At 40.9% G+C, this 16,655-nt stretch overlaps 1 protein-coding gene and 1 long non-coding RNA gene across 2 annotated transcripts in view; one reads left to right on the plus strand and one right to left on the minus strand.

Annotated features, from left to right (window-relative positions):
• Positions 1–4,339: 4,339 nt before the first annotated feature.
• LOC147913938 (uncharacterized) lies at positions 4,340–9,858 on the minus strand. Its single transcript, XR_015556175.1, has 3 exons — positions 9,675–9,858; positions 6,137–6,225; positions 4,340–4,690 (listed from the first exon to the last, which is right to left on the minus strand). It is a non-coding gene; the product is annotated as an uncharacterized LOC147913938 (long non-coding RNA).
• Positions 9,773–16,655, plus strand: part of CCDC175 (coiled-coil domain containing 175) — a 68,632-nt gene continuing 61,749 nt past the window's right edge. The window contains exons 1-3 of the mRNA XM_087448429.1: positions 9,773–9,923; positions 12,331–12,416; positions 14,261–14,372. Coding sequence (XP_087304555.1) covers positions 9,782–9,923; positions 12,331–12,416; positions 14,261–14,372 — 340 coding nt within the window. The 5' untranslated portion in view covers positions 9,773–9,781. The remainder of the gene's footprint in view (positions 9,924–12,330; positions 12,417–14,260; positions 14,373–16,655) is intronic.

Here is a 16,655-nt window from a genome sequence, read left to right on the forward strand (position 1 = left end):
CAGATTCAATGCAATCCCTATCAAAATTCCAGTGGCATTGTTCACAGAAACAGAAACAGCAATTCTAAAATCTGTATGGAACCATGAAAGACTCTGAATAGTCAAAGCAATCTTGAGAAAGAAGAACAGAGTGTGAGGCATCACACTTACTGATTTCAAATTATATTACAAAGCTATAGTAATCAAACGGTATGGTACTGGCATAAAAACAGACATATAGACCAGACTAGAGAACCCAGAAATAAACCCAAGCATATATGATCAAGTAATTTTTGATAAGGGCACCAAGAATACACAGAGGGGAAAGAATGTCTCTTCAATAAATGATGCTGGGAAAACTGGATATCTACATGCAAAAGAAGGAAACTGAACCCTTATCTTATACCATATACAAAAATCAACTCAACATGGGTTAAAAACTTAAACATAAGACCTGAAACTGTAAAAATCCTATAAGAAAACATAGGGAAAAACTCCTTGACATTGGCCTTGGCAATGATTTTGTGAATATAACACCAAAAGCTCAGGCAACAAAAGCAAAAATAAATAAGTGGGACTATATCAAACTAAAAAGCTTCTGCATAGCAAAGGAAACCATCAACAAAATGAAAAGGCAACCTATGAATTGGGAGAAAATACCTGGAAACCATATATCAGCTAAGAGGTTAATATCCAAAATATATATGGAACTCATACAACTCAATAGCAAAAAACAAACACCACAATTTAAAAAATGGGCAAAGTTCCTGAAAAGACATTTGTTTCCAAATAAGACATACAGATGGCCAACATATGTGTGAAAGGTGCTCAACATCACTAACCATCAGGGAAATGCAAATCAAACCACAATGAGCTATCACCTCACACCTGTTAGCATGGCTATCATCAAAAAAATAAAAGGTAAGTATTGGTGAGGATGTGGAGAGAAGGAAACCCTTGTACATTGTTGGTGGGAACGTAAATTGGTTTAGCCACTATGAAAACGGTTTGGAAGTTCCTAAAAAATCTAAAACTAGAACTACTATATAATCTGGCATTCCCTCTTCTGGGTATATACCCAAAGGAAATGAAATCAGTACCTCAGGAAGAAATCTGCAGGGCCGGCCCGGTGTCGTAGTGGTTAAGTTCACATGCTCTGCTTCAGCGGCCCGGGGTTCAGAGGCCCGGATCCCAGGTGCAGACCTACACACCACTCATCAAGCCGTGCTGTGGCAGCATCCCATATACAAAATAGAGGAAGACTGGCACAGATATTAGCTCAGGGACAATCTTCCTCAAGCAAAAAGAGGAAGATTGGCAACAGATGTTAGCTCAGGGCCAATCTTCCTCACAAAAAAAGAAAAAACTGCACTCCCATGGTCATTGAAGCATTATTATTAATAGCCAACATATGAAAACAACCTAAGTGTCCATCATGGATGAATGGATAAAGAAATTGTGATATATATAATGAACTGTGATATATGTGTGTGTGTGTGTGTGTGTGTGTATATATGTATATATATATATAAATTCAGCCTTAAAAAAAAGGAGAAGGAGATTCTACCATTTGCAACAACATGGATGAACCTGGAAGGCTTCATGCTAAGTGAAATAAGCCAGACACAGAAAGAAACAGCATGACCTCCCTTATATATGAAATCTACACAAGTCAAATACATAGAAGCAGAGAGGAGAACAGTGGTTACCAGGGGCAGGGAGGTGGGGGAAATGGGGAGATGTTGGTCAAAGGGTACCAACTTGCAGTTATATAGGATGACTAAGTCTAATGTACAGCATGATGACTACAGTTAATGATACTATATCGAATACCAGAAATTTGCTCAGAAAGTACATTTCAGATGCTCTCATCCCCCCTCCCCAGATGGTAACTACGTGAGGAGATATGTTAATTAGCTGGACTGTAGTAATCATTTCAGTATGTATATGTATATCAAATCATCACTTGTATACCTTAATATATGCAATTTTTATGTAAAAAAATAAATAGAATTGTTCTAATTTCCTTCTGACATTGTTATTTTAATTGTTTATTGTTTTTCAATAACAAGAGTAATATATGTGAATTGCAGAAAATTTAGATGATACAGATTCTACTACTCAAAGAAAATCACCATTAACATTTTGCTATATTTCCTTACAGTTTTATTTTCTAGGCATTTAAAAATCATTAAACTCTCTGTGGTTCCCTTCTTACTCAAAATAATGTTGCATTACATTTTCTAATTAACCAAACTGGATATTTTTAAAGTATCAATACTTTTAAATATCGGGGAAACATTTTAAGAATTAAGTTCTTTCTTATGTTGTAAAGATTACTGCCCATACTTGAATTACACTCTGCTAATTGCCTCTCATGTTTTTATCTGACCAGTCCTCTTGTTTATAACCAAAGTTTAAGAAAATAAAAATATTAATGTTTGTGCTATGGATATATCTAAAGTCCTACTTTCATTTTATTGGCAATACTACAGTTTAACTTTGCATGTAATTTGAAGGGTTTTTAAAGTCAAAACTTTTCTCTCAGATCATACATGGACAGATCTCTTAGTCCTTACCTATAGTATTTCATTTTATCTTCAAAATGGGTCTGTAGAAGGAGATATTATAATCCCAATTTTACATATAAATAAATTGACTATTAGTTCAAATATTACCTAGATCAGTCTTAAAGCCAGGGGTTTGGGTTTGTTATTCAGTCAGATCTCATCTCCAAGTTGCAAGTTGATTGAGAAATAGACCAAGGAACCAATTGGAAGATCAGGCGGTCAGTTCTGCTACTGATGAAGCCAGAGTAAGGCTTCCTACGCCTCCTTCCCACCTGGCACTGAAGGGCGATGCCACCGTGCCCCTGCACTGGGCAGAGCTCACAACACAAAGAAGCAGAGCGGGCGTGAGTCTGGGGGCAGGCCAGGCTGACAGGAGAGGGGCCCAAACCTTCTCAGTTCCCTCTCCAATATCACTGGAACCAGAGAAAGCAGGGTTGTGTGCAGAGGGCCTTCTGACAGGACTGGGGCTCTCAGAGAAGGAGGCTGCCAGCCCTCCAAGACTGTCAGGGAGAAAGCCCAGGTAGTAAAGGACCTTTTTGCTGTTCTTTTAACTATCACAGAAAATTATTTCAGGCTCTATATTCAAAAGGTTACTTTGAAAATTAAAACTTACGTTTCACTAAGTTTGGTGAGGTTCCCCCCCCACACACACACACCAGGGCACACTCATCATAAACTTCTAGTTTATCTGTATTTTCTTTCTGATACTCACATATTAATGGTTCAGTACAAAATAGCAACCTCAGCATGTCAACTCTTATAAGGACAAATTGCCCAGCACGTATGATGCATCTAGTCTGAGACAACCACACATTTAAATCGGCAGTATTGTAATTTTTTCGCATGGCACTCATCAAAATACCCAGAAACTCTAGTACTCACTGTGTTCAATGAATGTGTTTAAAGTGCTCTCAAATTACAAGGGAATTTACCACACTATAATCTCTTAGTGGCGAATTGATCCTGTCTCCCTTTTTGCTCAATAGAATGGGTAGCTCATGATAGAACATAGAGCTCACGTCTTGTCTTTGCTTCCGCTAAGTGGGAGAGAACACTCAGATGTTTGCTACCACAAAATATATTCCCAACAGAATAAATGGAGCTTTTTCAGGGACTCGAATATATTCGGTTAGGTTATCTGCATGAATCCATTTAGGTGCCCAATTTACAGTAGAATCTTTAACCTCCATTGGGAAGAATAGTGCTAAAACAAGAGCCTGGCCTTTCTCCTGGACTTGATAGCGTTTCTCACTAGGTAAAGTGCATTTACTTTTTTTCCTTTTTACAAAAATTTATCGTTTTTAATTTTGTTCTGTAATTCCTAAATTGGTTATTATATTAGTCAACTGAATAAATACGTCAAATTACTATATAATTTACCTACTTGATTTATTAGTCAATAGCTTATTTTAAGGCTATTAAAATGAAACCTTTTAGCAATAATATAGCATCATTGAGCCAGAAACTGTGGTGAGTGCTTTACAAACATTATTTCTAATCCTCAGAATTTCTAAATCCTACGTGATTAATATTTTTATTGCCCAAATGAGGAAGCTGAAACTAAAGATGTTTAAATAACTGGTGCAAGTTTACACAGCTAGTAAGTGATAAACAAGCCCTTGGGTCCCTGTGTGTCTGATTTGGAAGCCTAGGCTCTTCCCACTGCCCCACACTGCCTTCCCGGTGTTTTGCTGCCCTCTCCCTACAGTCTTTAGCTCAGGAGCAGTGGTGCCTCAGCAAGACCATTTGATTGCTAGTAGAGAAGCCCACTAAAGCATATTAACCAGAAATGGGTGTTTATTGGAAGAACAAAAGGGGGTCCAAGGGCTTAGCTACAGGGTGTTTGAGTGTTTTTCCAAACACCCCTTTTGCTGCTCTAACCTTTGCAGTTAAAGACGGGAGTGCTCAAATGCAGGCATGACCTAACCACTCCGCCGGGAATCGAGGCAGGAAAGAAAATGCACATATCTTAAAGGGCTCTATACCATGGCTTAATTGTACATACACACTCATCCTGAACCAGACACACATCCACACGGCAACAGGAAAAGAAATCATGACAGTCGGAGCCATGGTGACAATTCATTCTCCAACTGGAAGCTCATTCATCTGGCAGAGTGAGAAGCCGGAGTTCTCATTAACTGAAATCAAGGTTAAATAAGAGTTACCATTGTAAAAATAATCATTAACTAAATAATCATCTGGTGTAATAAATTTCACTTAGAACCAAACTTTGTGTACAATTTAAACTGGTGGTTCAAAATTTCTGTCAGGGTCCTGTAACAGTAATGATCAGTAAGACCATTATGAAAATCAGTTCTTGCTGGACCAGCCTAGATATAAAAGTGGTATGAGAGACCCTGAGGAAGTTGCCTTTTTCCTCCAGTATTTTTCGTTTTCTGATAAAGCTGGAACTGCAGAAGATTTTGAGCTCTCTATTTTTAAAAATTCTGAATACATGAATCTTTCCTATTATCCATTTCAACAATATCTTACGCATCTGTTTTGTGCAAATTGCTGTGCTAGGTGCCATAGGAGATTCAATGAGGAGCAGAATGCTATCCTTGTAAGGAGTTCATAGTGCAGAGAGAACGACAACATTTATGCAGCGGCTTATTTTGTTCCAGGCATTGTTATAAATACTCTACATTAGTTTATTTAATTCTCATGACTGCCCTACAATAAAGGCCCCCTTTCACGGAGGAGAAAATTGAGGCATAAAGTTTACAAAAGTATTCAGTAATAAGACTATTACACAGAAAACTGTAAGACCACTCAGCCTATGATAACTACCATCCATGAGAAGTTTGGACAAAGTGCTTTGGGGGCTCTGAGATTATCGGGATCAAGAAAGAATTTATGGATGAGACAGCTTTTGAGATGAGCTGACAACACAAGTGTGATTTCAATAGGCGGAGACACCAACTGCAATACGGACTTTGATCTTGAACAGGCTGAATTTGACGTGCTGGCAGCACAGCCAGATGAGAATGTTTAGTCTACCAGATTAGTGCTTAGAGGAGAGATTGGGCAGGAGACACAACCCGAGAATTATTTGTGCAGATTCAACTCTATTAGAGGGAAGAGTTTAGAGAGCGTAAAGAGAAGATCAAGGATGGAGCCCAGGCAGAATACCCCCTTTTAGCAAACGGGAGGAAGAAGACAAGGGAGCCAGAGAAGAAGGAATAGCCAGGGAGAGAAAAGTCGAATGGTATCTTGGAACCAATTAGCAGGTGGGTTTCTAAAAAAGGAGGGGGGCGGGGGAGCCCAGGGGGGCGGGGCATGGTGCAAATTCTGCAGGAAAGGGGATGTGTGGGAAGGGGACTTGAAAAACGGACACTAGAGGGGGGGGAGGAGGCAATTTAGAATTCAGGGTGAAGGGGTGCATTATAGCCAAGATGTCCACTACTCTTTTAAGAAGTTTGGTAATGAAGGGAAGCAGAGAAGTAGGGTGGCAGAAGGGTTTAGGAAAGGCATGGATTTAATAAGAGAAACTGGGCATGAGGTCTGAGGAACAGGTGGAAGACACAGGTGAGGAAGGTCCTTGAGAGGGGCAAGGAATAGGACTGAGAGCTGCAATGACTTACTTGCATTTTTATTTTCCAAATGAGCTCTGGAAATTCTCAACTGCATCCATTTATAGAAGGAATCGTCAGCCAGTGTTATCTGATATTTTCTAAATTTGTTAAAGACAAAAAAAGAGGGAAGACAGATTTTTCAATGAAATGGAGAGTTTACCTACTCCAGTGATCTTTACTGAATCGTCTTCAGATGAATCATCATATCTGAAACACTTTTTAAAAATAAAAATTAAATGAATTAAAATAAGAAAAAATAAGGAAAATAAAAATGCTGCTACTCAAACATCATGAGTGCTGGAAACGTCTATAAACATGCTAAGTGAGCATGAACAACCATCATTTCTAAAGGATGCCACCCAAAACATCGATGACTTAATAATAAAAAAGACATTCTTGCTAAATATGGCATGGGTTGTTTCATGCCCACTTTAATTTCTGATTACTCTGCAGATGCTCCCTTGAAAAAGCTCATAATGCCTGTAACTGATAATGATATCCTATCCTACTATAAAATGTTACCTTAGGTGGAAATAAACTGAATTACCAAGCAGCTGCCAGCAGGGAGCAGCGTAATATGTTCTCCATCAACATATTCACAGCAGCATTGCCTGCAGCATAAAATCCAAACTCCTTAGCTTGGAATTCAAGGCCCCTTACAGTGAAATCACAACCGAAATGTCTGTCTGGGCTCCTGCTTTTCCTCTCCACGCACCCCATGCTCATGGGCCACACCTCCATGGCTCTGCTGACATCCTGTAGAGTCCAGAGCGCCCTTCATCACAGCCCCAACTGCCTGCCCTGGTCGCATAGCCACACAGCAGAGGACAGTGCCCCACACCTGGAGTCAGAAGGCCTGCTCTGCCATTGTCCAACTCTAAGGGCTTGGCCCAAGGTTATCTCCAAGGTCACTGAATCTCTCACCTTGGTATGATCTTCTGAAAAATAAGATGATCATAATAATCACCCGGAGAGTTATGATAAAGACTAAGTCATAGAAGCAGTTACAAAATGTATATTTTGTAAAACCACAAAATGCCTTGCAGGTGTGAGCAGCAGTTATGGTACCCCACTTCACCATGCAGGGAATTACACCCGTGCCCCCAAACCTGCCTTCTTCCCCCACTTTCAAGGCTGTTTTCTTGAAAACAGGGGCCAAGTCTCATCGACGTGTTTAGTCAAGCACTGATGAGAGTATTTAGTATGTAATAAAGCCCAGTACATGCTGACTGGATTGATCAGAGAAAGTGAACTTTTAGGGAAAAGAAAACTGCCCAAAATGGGGAGGGCTCCAGGGAAGGAGGATCCCATGCGAGCAGACAGCTGGCGTCTCCAGACTCCTACCTCTTCCCTCCCCTTCCTCCTCTTCTTCCTCTTTCCTCTTTTTGCCGTCTCTCTCTCATCTTTTTCCCCTTCACTGAGAGAGTAGCAAGGGAAGGCTGGACCCTCACAGCCCAGGTCTCTCCTCCTTAGCGAGGCCTTCCCTGGCGCCACCTGCAGGTGTCTTTTGTATGTGCTTGGTGCCTAGCACAAAGCCCAGCACCCAGGAAGCACACGACAAACGCATGAACCCATGAGCCTGGTGCTGACACACGTGCGGCCATGCCGTCCTGGAGTCCTGGCAGACTTCTTTCCTTCTGTGCCGAGATTCAGCCTCCGAACCCTCCCTCACTGAGCACTCCAGGCCGTCAGCCACTCAGCAGAAATGACGTGGAAATAAAAAGTTTCCCACCTCTGGGATAGTGACTGTTGATTTAATTACAGTAATTTTCATGAAGGGTTGAATGATCAAGATGTTTAAGGAAGGCCAGGATGTCAGAAAGGACATTAGCATTTGTATTTCAGAAGGAATGCTTTCCAGTTTTCATTTAATAGAAGGAAAAGATGAGAAATAGCACATGCTCTGTGGTAAGCACATTGTTAATCTGCTTAATCTTTCTAATCCTAGAATGTAAAATCCCATTTAACAGATGAAGAATGGAGACTAGCCAGTTAACTACCTAAGCCAAACTAAAACCACGAGCAAATGATGCAACCAGTATTTGACCCAAATCTGTTAGGCCCAAGAAATTGCTGATGACGGATAAAAACAAGTAGTCAAGAGAGAAAGTTGAGAAGGCCTCTTAATCAGGTGTTACTACAAACACCAACATGGCCTGCCATTCCTCGGAGGTGCCTTGCTTTCCTTGTTTGGCATAATTCCATCAGAGGCATTAATCCATGTTTGTGGCTCTATCAATCGGGAATCACCTCGGGGACACACTCTTCCTGCCATTTTACCACAAATGACTGTGTGATGGGGTCACTGCAGCTGAGAATGGCAGCCTGACCATGAGACAGGCACTTTAGAAGCTGCGAGAAACCCAGGGGGGAGGGAATCTTTGTCTAATGTATAGCCATCTTGCAGACCTGGGCATAAAGCCAACGAGAAGGCGGAAATGGGGGCGATCCTACTAGTACACAATGGGGAAGGACTAAGACTCTCTTCTTTTTTCCTGTGAGGAAGATAAGCCCTGAGCTAACATCCATGCCAATCCTCCTCTTTTGGCTGAGGAAGACTGGCCCTGGGCTAAGGTGCCCACCTTCCTCCACTTTATGTGGGACGCCGCCACAGCATGGCCTGACAAGCGGTGCGTGGGTGCGAGCCGGGATCCGAACCCCGGCCACTAGCAGCGGAGCACGCGCACTTAACCGCTACGCCACGCCACGGGGTGGGCCCCAAGACACTCTTTCTATCCAATGCTAGAAGCTTCATTGGGCCTCATTTGCAAAGTGGAAAATAATACCTACCTCAAGAGAGTGTTATGAGGGTTAAATGGGTTACTGTAGGTAAAGTATTTAGAACAGTGCCTGGACCATAGTAAGCATTCAAAGAATGATAGCTGTTGTTATTAATGTCACTCTGATTTCAGTTTTGCCATCTGTAAAGAAAAATTAAGAAGGGGAGGATTAAATCATCTTTGCTGTCTCTAACCAGCCAGAGGAAAGGGGAACTAGCAGTTACACTCCATCTGAGCCTGACGTTGGGCTGAATTTTGGATATGCAGAGAAAAATAAATAATATCCCTGCTTTCAAAGAGCTCACAGTTTGATGGGAAGACAGAGGAAAATCACTGATTCAGTGATAGAATAGATACAGGGAAAATTCTAGAAGAGTACAGAGACGGGTTTTGCAGTATAGTGGAAAGATTTACACAGACTCCACTTTTAAATCCAAAACTGTCCTCTTGTAACCCTGGGCAGTTCACTTAGTCATCCCTGCCCCAGTTCCGTTGTCTGTAAAACTACAGATTATGAAAGAAGCTAACTCGCAAAGCCATTGTGAAGATTAAGGAGCTCTGTACATGAAGCGCCTCCTGTAGCGCCTGGCACAGAGCCGCGTTCAAAAGCGGTCATTACTATGATTGCAATGGTCCACGAGGAAGGTACAAGGCCTGAACTAAAAAAAATGGAAATAGAAGCAGGAAAGGACGGCTAAAGAGCTACTCATCCTTCCGGGATCGCTTAATTATTGTGATAAAGTGAGAGGACGGGGGGAGGCACCCACCCCAAGTGCGGCCACTAACTGGCGCTCGCGGCGTCGGCGTCCTCGTCGCCCGTGGCAACCGGCGGGCCTTGGCTCTGGCCTGGTAGGCGCAGCGCAGGAGCAGCAAGATGGCCGTGAGCGCCCGGTCCACAGAGAAGGAGCTGCAGGCGGCCGCCGTCTCCACTGGCCCCTCCCTGGAGTTGTGCACCTTCCCCTCCACCCTGGGCTCCTCGGTCGCGGCAGCCGCGCTGGAGCAGCTCTCCGTTGTGGGTGAGAGGCCCACGGGGTCCGGGAGGGACGTCCCCTCGGAGGCGGCGCCTGGGCGGCGCTCAGCGGGAGCCCACAGCGGGGACCCTCCTCCCCGGAACCCAGGGCATCCCTGGCTAGGGCAGACTCTTCTCTGGCTCCTTGGAGGAGAGAGAGGCAGCGGGGTGGGACCCAGGGCACAGCTACTCTGCTCTAGTGCTACTGGAGTGACTCAGCCCAGCTCACACTTGGAGACAAATCCCGGGTAAATCCTGGACTCCCAGGCCGCTGCCATTTGCCTGCGACTGGAGTGCCCACCTGCATTTAGTTTAGGCGTTAATTTCAGCTTGTCCCTTCTTAGCTTTTCTTCGCAAGTTAATTTCCTCCAGCCATGGCCAACTGGAGAATTTACAGGCAAACAAGAGAGTGGTTTTTTTTTTTTTTTGATAATTTTATTTATTTATTTATTTTCCCCCCCAAAGCTCCAGTAGATAGTTGTATGTCATAGCTGCACATCCTTCTAGTTGCTGTATGTGGGATGGGGCCTCAGCATTGTCGGAGAAGCCGTGCCTACCCGGTGTGCGCCGGGGATCCGAACCCCGGGCCGCCAGCAGCGGAGCACCTGCACTTAACCGCTAAGCCACGTGGCCGGCCCATGAAAGGGAGTGTTTAAGAAGCTCCTGTTTTCAACAAGGAAAGTTAGCTAGAAAGGGATGCTCAGGGGATGCAAACAGATGATGACCTTGGATGGTCCATGTTAAAGGACTTCTTCAGTTAGAAAGCTGAACCTGTAATCAAGGACCTCAGTTTAAGGTGAGACATAATCCAAGAAAGAGCATTTCTGTGCAGCTCATAAACCATTTAGGCCAAATAGTCAACAAAGCACTTCCTTGCTTTATTATCATCTCATCGCTTCAAGATGATCATATTGATTTCTGTTTTAATGTTACTGTTAGGTTCGGGTAGTTTCTTTTTTCCTTCTTAGATGAACTAATTTAACTTCACAATTCTTATGAGATAGGCTTGGATGAGTATTATCATGAAAAATGTTAACCACTGAAGAGGTCTTAATGTGTCCAAGGTCATTGCCAACAATAGAGCCAGGGTCTTGAACTCTTTTCATACTTGATCTCTAAATCAGCAGGTGCATTCAACCCTAGTACTTATGTGCAAATATTTTATCTGCTAGTAATTTCTGGACCCTCAGAAAGTTTTTTGTAGGAAAAAACTTCATTAAGCCTCTGAAGTTGAGTGTGAGTTATAAAAGATGTAGCTCTCCAGCCCATTTGCAGGTGGAACAAGCTTTGCTCATTCATTCCCCAGAAGAAATGAAGGGACATAGCTGGCAATGCCTGTCCCTCCTGAACACTCACTTGCTTGCAAACTCAGTAACTGATTTCCACTTGGTTTGAGAGCTTGGTTCATTAAGAGAATCCAAGTTCCCTGGAACTGAGGGCAGAAATTGCTCTTTACTCTTCAGAGGACTGAGTATGGCCAGGAAGGGAGTCACACCCCTTGTGTTTGAATCTAGACTCCATCAGTGATGGGCTCTGTGACCTTGAGCATATGGCATGACCTCAGAAGTCTTAGATTTCTCTCCTGTGAAATGGGAATCATCATAAGGTTGTGAGAATCAACTTAGATAACTCACGTAAAACATCAGTCATGTCAAACTCATCCCACACGTAAGGACGCAGGCTTGGAGTCCATTTGGGCAGATCTGTATGATGCAGTGGTGACAGAGCTAAGGTAAGTAGAACTTCCTCTGTTCTCGCCTCTTCCTTTATCCCTTCTTTCTCCTTCCTTCTTCCCATTCTATATGTATCTGGTCTTCATTACCTTTTCTAACATTTCCCAAGCCACTCTTCTCACGTGCTTCCTACTTACAGGGTGTGAGAGAAAAGGAGACTTCTGACAGTACATCAATGAGCGAAAAGAGTTAGAAACTGTCTGCCTCATACCTACCAGTTTTACCAATATTGACTCTCGTCCCGTCCTTAAAATATTGGCACAGAAGTAAAAATTAAACGGTTAATTAAATGTGTGTTTTTTGGCAAAATATTATATTTAGGATATAAATTTATGAAAACATTCTTAAACCTATATTATAGACATGTTATATTTATCCTTTTCGTAAATATTTATTGAATTTTTTGTCCTGTCCTATACAGAACCCTTCTTTCTACCATGAGAGATGCAAAAATGGAATCTTAAGAGGAGTTTGTCCTCAAGGAGCTTAAAATATATACCTAAATTAGGATACTATGAAATGAAATAACAAGTACAAAAGAGGTTCATATTAAGTACTATAGAAATTCAGAGATAGAAGATGTGATTTCCAGCCGAGTATGCATTTGAGCTAGATCTTAAAGGGTTAAATAGGATTTGGACAGACAAAAAAAAGATGTTAATTTTCTAATTTTTTTTTTAGAACAATCATTGCAAAGTGACTATTTTAAATGCAACGAAGAAGCTAGGACCTTTCTTAAGGACATTGCCATTGCTGTTAAGAAATTGGTATTGTATTATCTATAAGAGCTATTTTTTTCAATCTTCCACTTATTTCTTCATCAGACTTTAATTTAGCACCAACTCTGTTCAAGGTACTTCAATAGATGAATAGGGAAAATATTTGCTTTGAATGAAAAAAATTTTTCTCTTGATTTACTGAGCATTGGCACCAGTGTTGTTCAGCTCTGGATTGTTGCTCGATGTTCCATGTAGAACACGGGATTAAGGAGCTGTGCTACGGATGAGGGCAAGCCTGCTTAGGAGAAGCATACTGGTGATAGTGGAGCTCAGTTAAGGGGTGGGCCACGTGGGCAAATGCTTGGGACACCAATATGTGAGCGTTACTTAAAACAAACCCCTGGAATAAATTGTGTGCATGGTGCCAATTGACTCAGTTCTCTATAAGCAATTCCTTGCATAACTGATGAAAGATTATTTGGCACCTAATCCACTGAAGTAGACCATGCTATTCAGTGAAAACAGACAGAAACTCTTTCAGTTATACTAACTTGGCCCCATCAAAGAAATATTTAAAGAATTTGCTTGTGAAGTGTCACAAACATGTCTCTGCTTGGCCCTGGGTAATGTTTACAGTGCTTCCCGGGCATGTCAGAATGGTGAAGTTTTGTTGTTTGATTTAAAAATATTGAGTAAGAATCTACTAAATATCAAATACATATCAAATATGTGAAAATGTAGAAATATGGCTGTAAAGTAAATGAGTTTGAGTCTATAGACTACTGGCAAAATTTAATCTCTTTGTAATTATATTTTTATGTAATTATATATAGTTGTATATGTACACTACAGAATTATACTTTATAATTCCACTTAAGTAAATATACTTATGTAAACACTGAGAGTGTGCATGTTATACTGCACTGTGATCCTGGAGAACCCTTTTCCTTTGCTTCGTTCTTTTAGTTGTTTTTCTTGAGGATTTAAAGGGGTCAAAATATTTACTATGGCTTATAAAAGCATCTAGTGTGTCTCCCTTTAATATCTGAGCTGTGAAATCTCTTAAATAGAGATAAATCCTTCCATTTTTTTAAAGTAAATTTCTGCTATTATAAAAGCACTGCATGTGTGCTGGAAAATTTAGAAAAAAGTAGACAAGCAAAAGGAAGAAAGTAAAACCACCATGATCCCACTGCCCTAAAATAATCACAATTAACTCTTTGATGAATGGCCTTCCTGCTTCAGGGTATAGATGCTGCCTGGATTGAATTTTACTTTTTTACAGAAAAAGGATCATACTATATACACAATTATGTAATCTGCTTTTCATTTTCATAAAATATAATGGCAATTTCTCAGGTCATAAAATAACTATAGCTTTTACGACCATTTATTTAAAAGATGATTTATCTATTTTTTCCACTAATAGATTTTTGAATGCCTTTTCCTTCTTTAAAATTGCCCCACCAAAAATAATAATAATAATAATAGCCCACCAGACTATTTGTTGTAGGTATATATAAGAGGATCACTGTTCTCTTTATACCTAAGCATATTTCTATAGGCACTTTCCATTTTTTAATTAAGTAGCTTTCTTTCTCAATGTTACCCTTTTGTTGGATTGAAACAGCATACAAGAAACACACGTAGGGAAAGATGATTTCTCAGTAGAGGAAAATCAGCAGAAATTGAAAGATATATGAAAAATAACACCTTAAAAACTGATTGTAGAGTAGGTACTTTTCCCACTTTCTATTCTAAATAAAAATAATAACAAAAAGTGTTTAATGAAAATCAAAATTTGATCTCTGAAAACATTTATAGGACATTGTTTAGGAAATCAATCTTATTTTAATGTCTTAACTTTTTAAACATGTAATTTAAATTTTCAGGAAGAAATGAGAAAAAATACAATTGATCTTCTGGAAATTGAAAGCATGGAACTCAGCAGACTATATGTTCTATTGGAAACTCTTCCCAATAACATTCGCATAGAATTGGAAGGTACTTTTGAGGTTCTTAACTGTAGAAATTTAGTTTATCTTATAAGAAAATGGAGCCAAATACTTGTAACAAAATGAGTTTAATAGTTATTTCATGTCAAAATATAGCTAGAAAGAGTATACAACACAAACATAGTGAGATCCATAATAATTTTCCCTGACATTTTAAGTGGAAATAATATATAAAACTTGAATTTATATAATTTAGTTTCTAAATAGACTAAAGATATATATATCAGCCCATCTCAAATTGACATTTATTCAGTTAAATAAAGTTAGGCAGCTTGACTGGTCTTAAACCACCATTCTATTTTCTGTCTCTATGAGTTTGGCTAGTATAGGTAGAATCATACAAAATTTTTCATTTTGTGACTAGCTTATTTCACTTGGCCTGTCTTCAGAGTTCATCCATGTTATAGCACGTGTCAGAATTTCTTTCCTTTTTAAGGCTGAACATATTGTATGTCTATACCATGCTTTCTTTATCCATTCTTCCATCGATGGACACTTGGGTTGCTTCTACCTTTTGGCTCTTGTGAATAATGCTGTTGTAAACATCGGTGTGCAAATATCTATTCAAATCCCTGCTTCCAATTTTTTTGGGTATATATGCAGAAGGGAATTGCTAGATTGTATGGTAATATGGTAATTTTACATTTAATTTTTTGAGAAACTGCCATACTGTTTTCCACAGTGGCTGCACCATTTTACATTCCCATCCATGATGCACAAGGGTTCCAGTTTCTCCTCATTCTTGTCAACACTTGTTATTTTCTGTTTTTGTCTTTTTACATAATAGCCATCCTAATGGATGTGAATTGGTATCTCGTTGTGGTTTTGATTTGCATTTCCCTGATGATTAGTGATGTTGAGCATCTTTTCATTTGCTTATTGGCCATCTGTATATCTTCTTTGGAGAAATGTCTATTCAGGTCCTTTGCCCATCTTTTAATCAGGTTGTTTGTTGAGTTGTGGGAATTCTCTATATATTCTGAACGTTAACCCCTTATCAGATATATGATTTGCAAATATTTCGTCCTATTCCCTGGGTTGTCTTTTCACTCTGTTGTTGATGACTTTTGGTGCACAAAAATTTTTAGTTTTGATGTAGTCCAGTTTATCTATTTTTCTTTTCTTGCCTGTGCTTTTGGCGTTACGTCTAACATATCATTGCCAAAGCCAGTGTCATGAAGCTCCCCCCGTTTTCTTCTAAGAGTTTTATAGTTTCAGTTCTTACATTTAGGTCTTTGGTCCATTTTGAGTTAAATTTTGTATTTGGTGTGTGGTAAGGGTCCAACTTCTTTCCCCAGCTGCCAGGAGTGTTGGCTGAGGCCACAGCTCACTTCTTCTGCAGGAACTACCCTGGACAAAAGAGGAAGGCTGCACTCCAGGTTACATCCCCTCCCCAGGTGCTGCCCACATCCAGTGACTGGTCACTGTGAGGGAACAAAGGGCACAAAGGTCCGCCTCCCTCACCTCCATGTAGAACAACTCCAAAGTGTCATCACAGCTCCAAAGAACATCACCATTTAACCTCCTGCTTTGCCTCTGCCTCCCACTCTTCCCTTATTTCCTCAGAGATGTTCCCAAGAGCACTACACGAAAAGTATTCTACACACAAATTTTAGAATCTGTTTCCCAGGAAGTCCAACCTAAGACAGTGGTCTAAATAAGTAAAAACCATTTTTTAAGTAGATGTTCTGGTTATCCATTTAGTGCCTTGCAGCTCCAAATCTACCTTCATTGTCTGCTCTGTGATAAGGGAGCTGGGCCCTGTAAATGTTCCCCTTTACCAGCTGGCACAATGTAAGGCATTGTCAGTAAAGGGCACTGGAGGGACTCTGTAGGAAGAAGGGGGACCCTTCCTGGTTCCAGTGTGCCTAGCTTGGCAGACTCTTGCAGTGCATGCAGCTTCTCCATGCCAGGGTCCTGCAGCGTGCAGCAGGCTGCAGTGCCCAGGAGCTTCCTCCAGTACCCCTTGGGCAGCTTCAGGGTAGATTGCAACCAGTGAGGCACCTTCCTGTGAACAGCTTCTCCAGCATCTTTTGGGTGGTGTTGCAGTGAGTTTTGAAGTATGGCACCTCCCTGTGGACAGGTTCCTCCAATACCCCAGAAGACAGATTTCTAGGAAGTTCTGCCAGCCCAGCATTTCATGAACTTCTTTGCCATCCAGTGAACCACAGCCCTCTCCAATGAGGTCTAGATCTCACGTCTGGAGGTGCCACTTCCTTGGGGGGACTCTATCTCAACTCCCAAGGATCATGGCTGCTCCTTATGCCTGCTA

The sequence above is a fragment of the Ceratotherium simum genome, chromosome 24 (genome assembly GCF_057802395.1).
Source record: "Ceratotherium simum simum isolate JZ-2026a chromosome 24, ASM5780239v1, whole genome shotgun sequence".
Taxonomy (NCBI): Eukaryota; Metazoa; Chordata; class Mammalia; order Perissodactyla; family Rhinocerotidae; genus Ceratotherium; species Ceratotherium simum.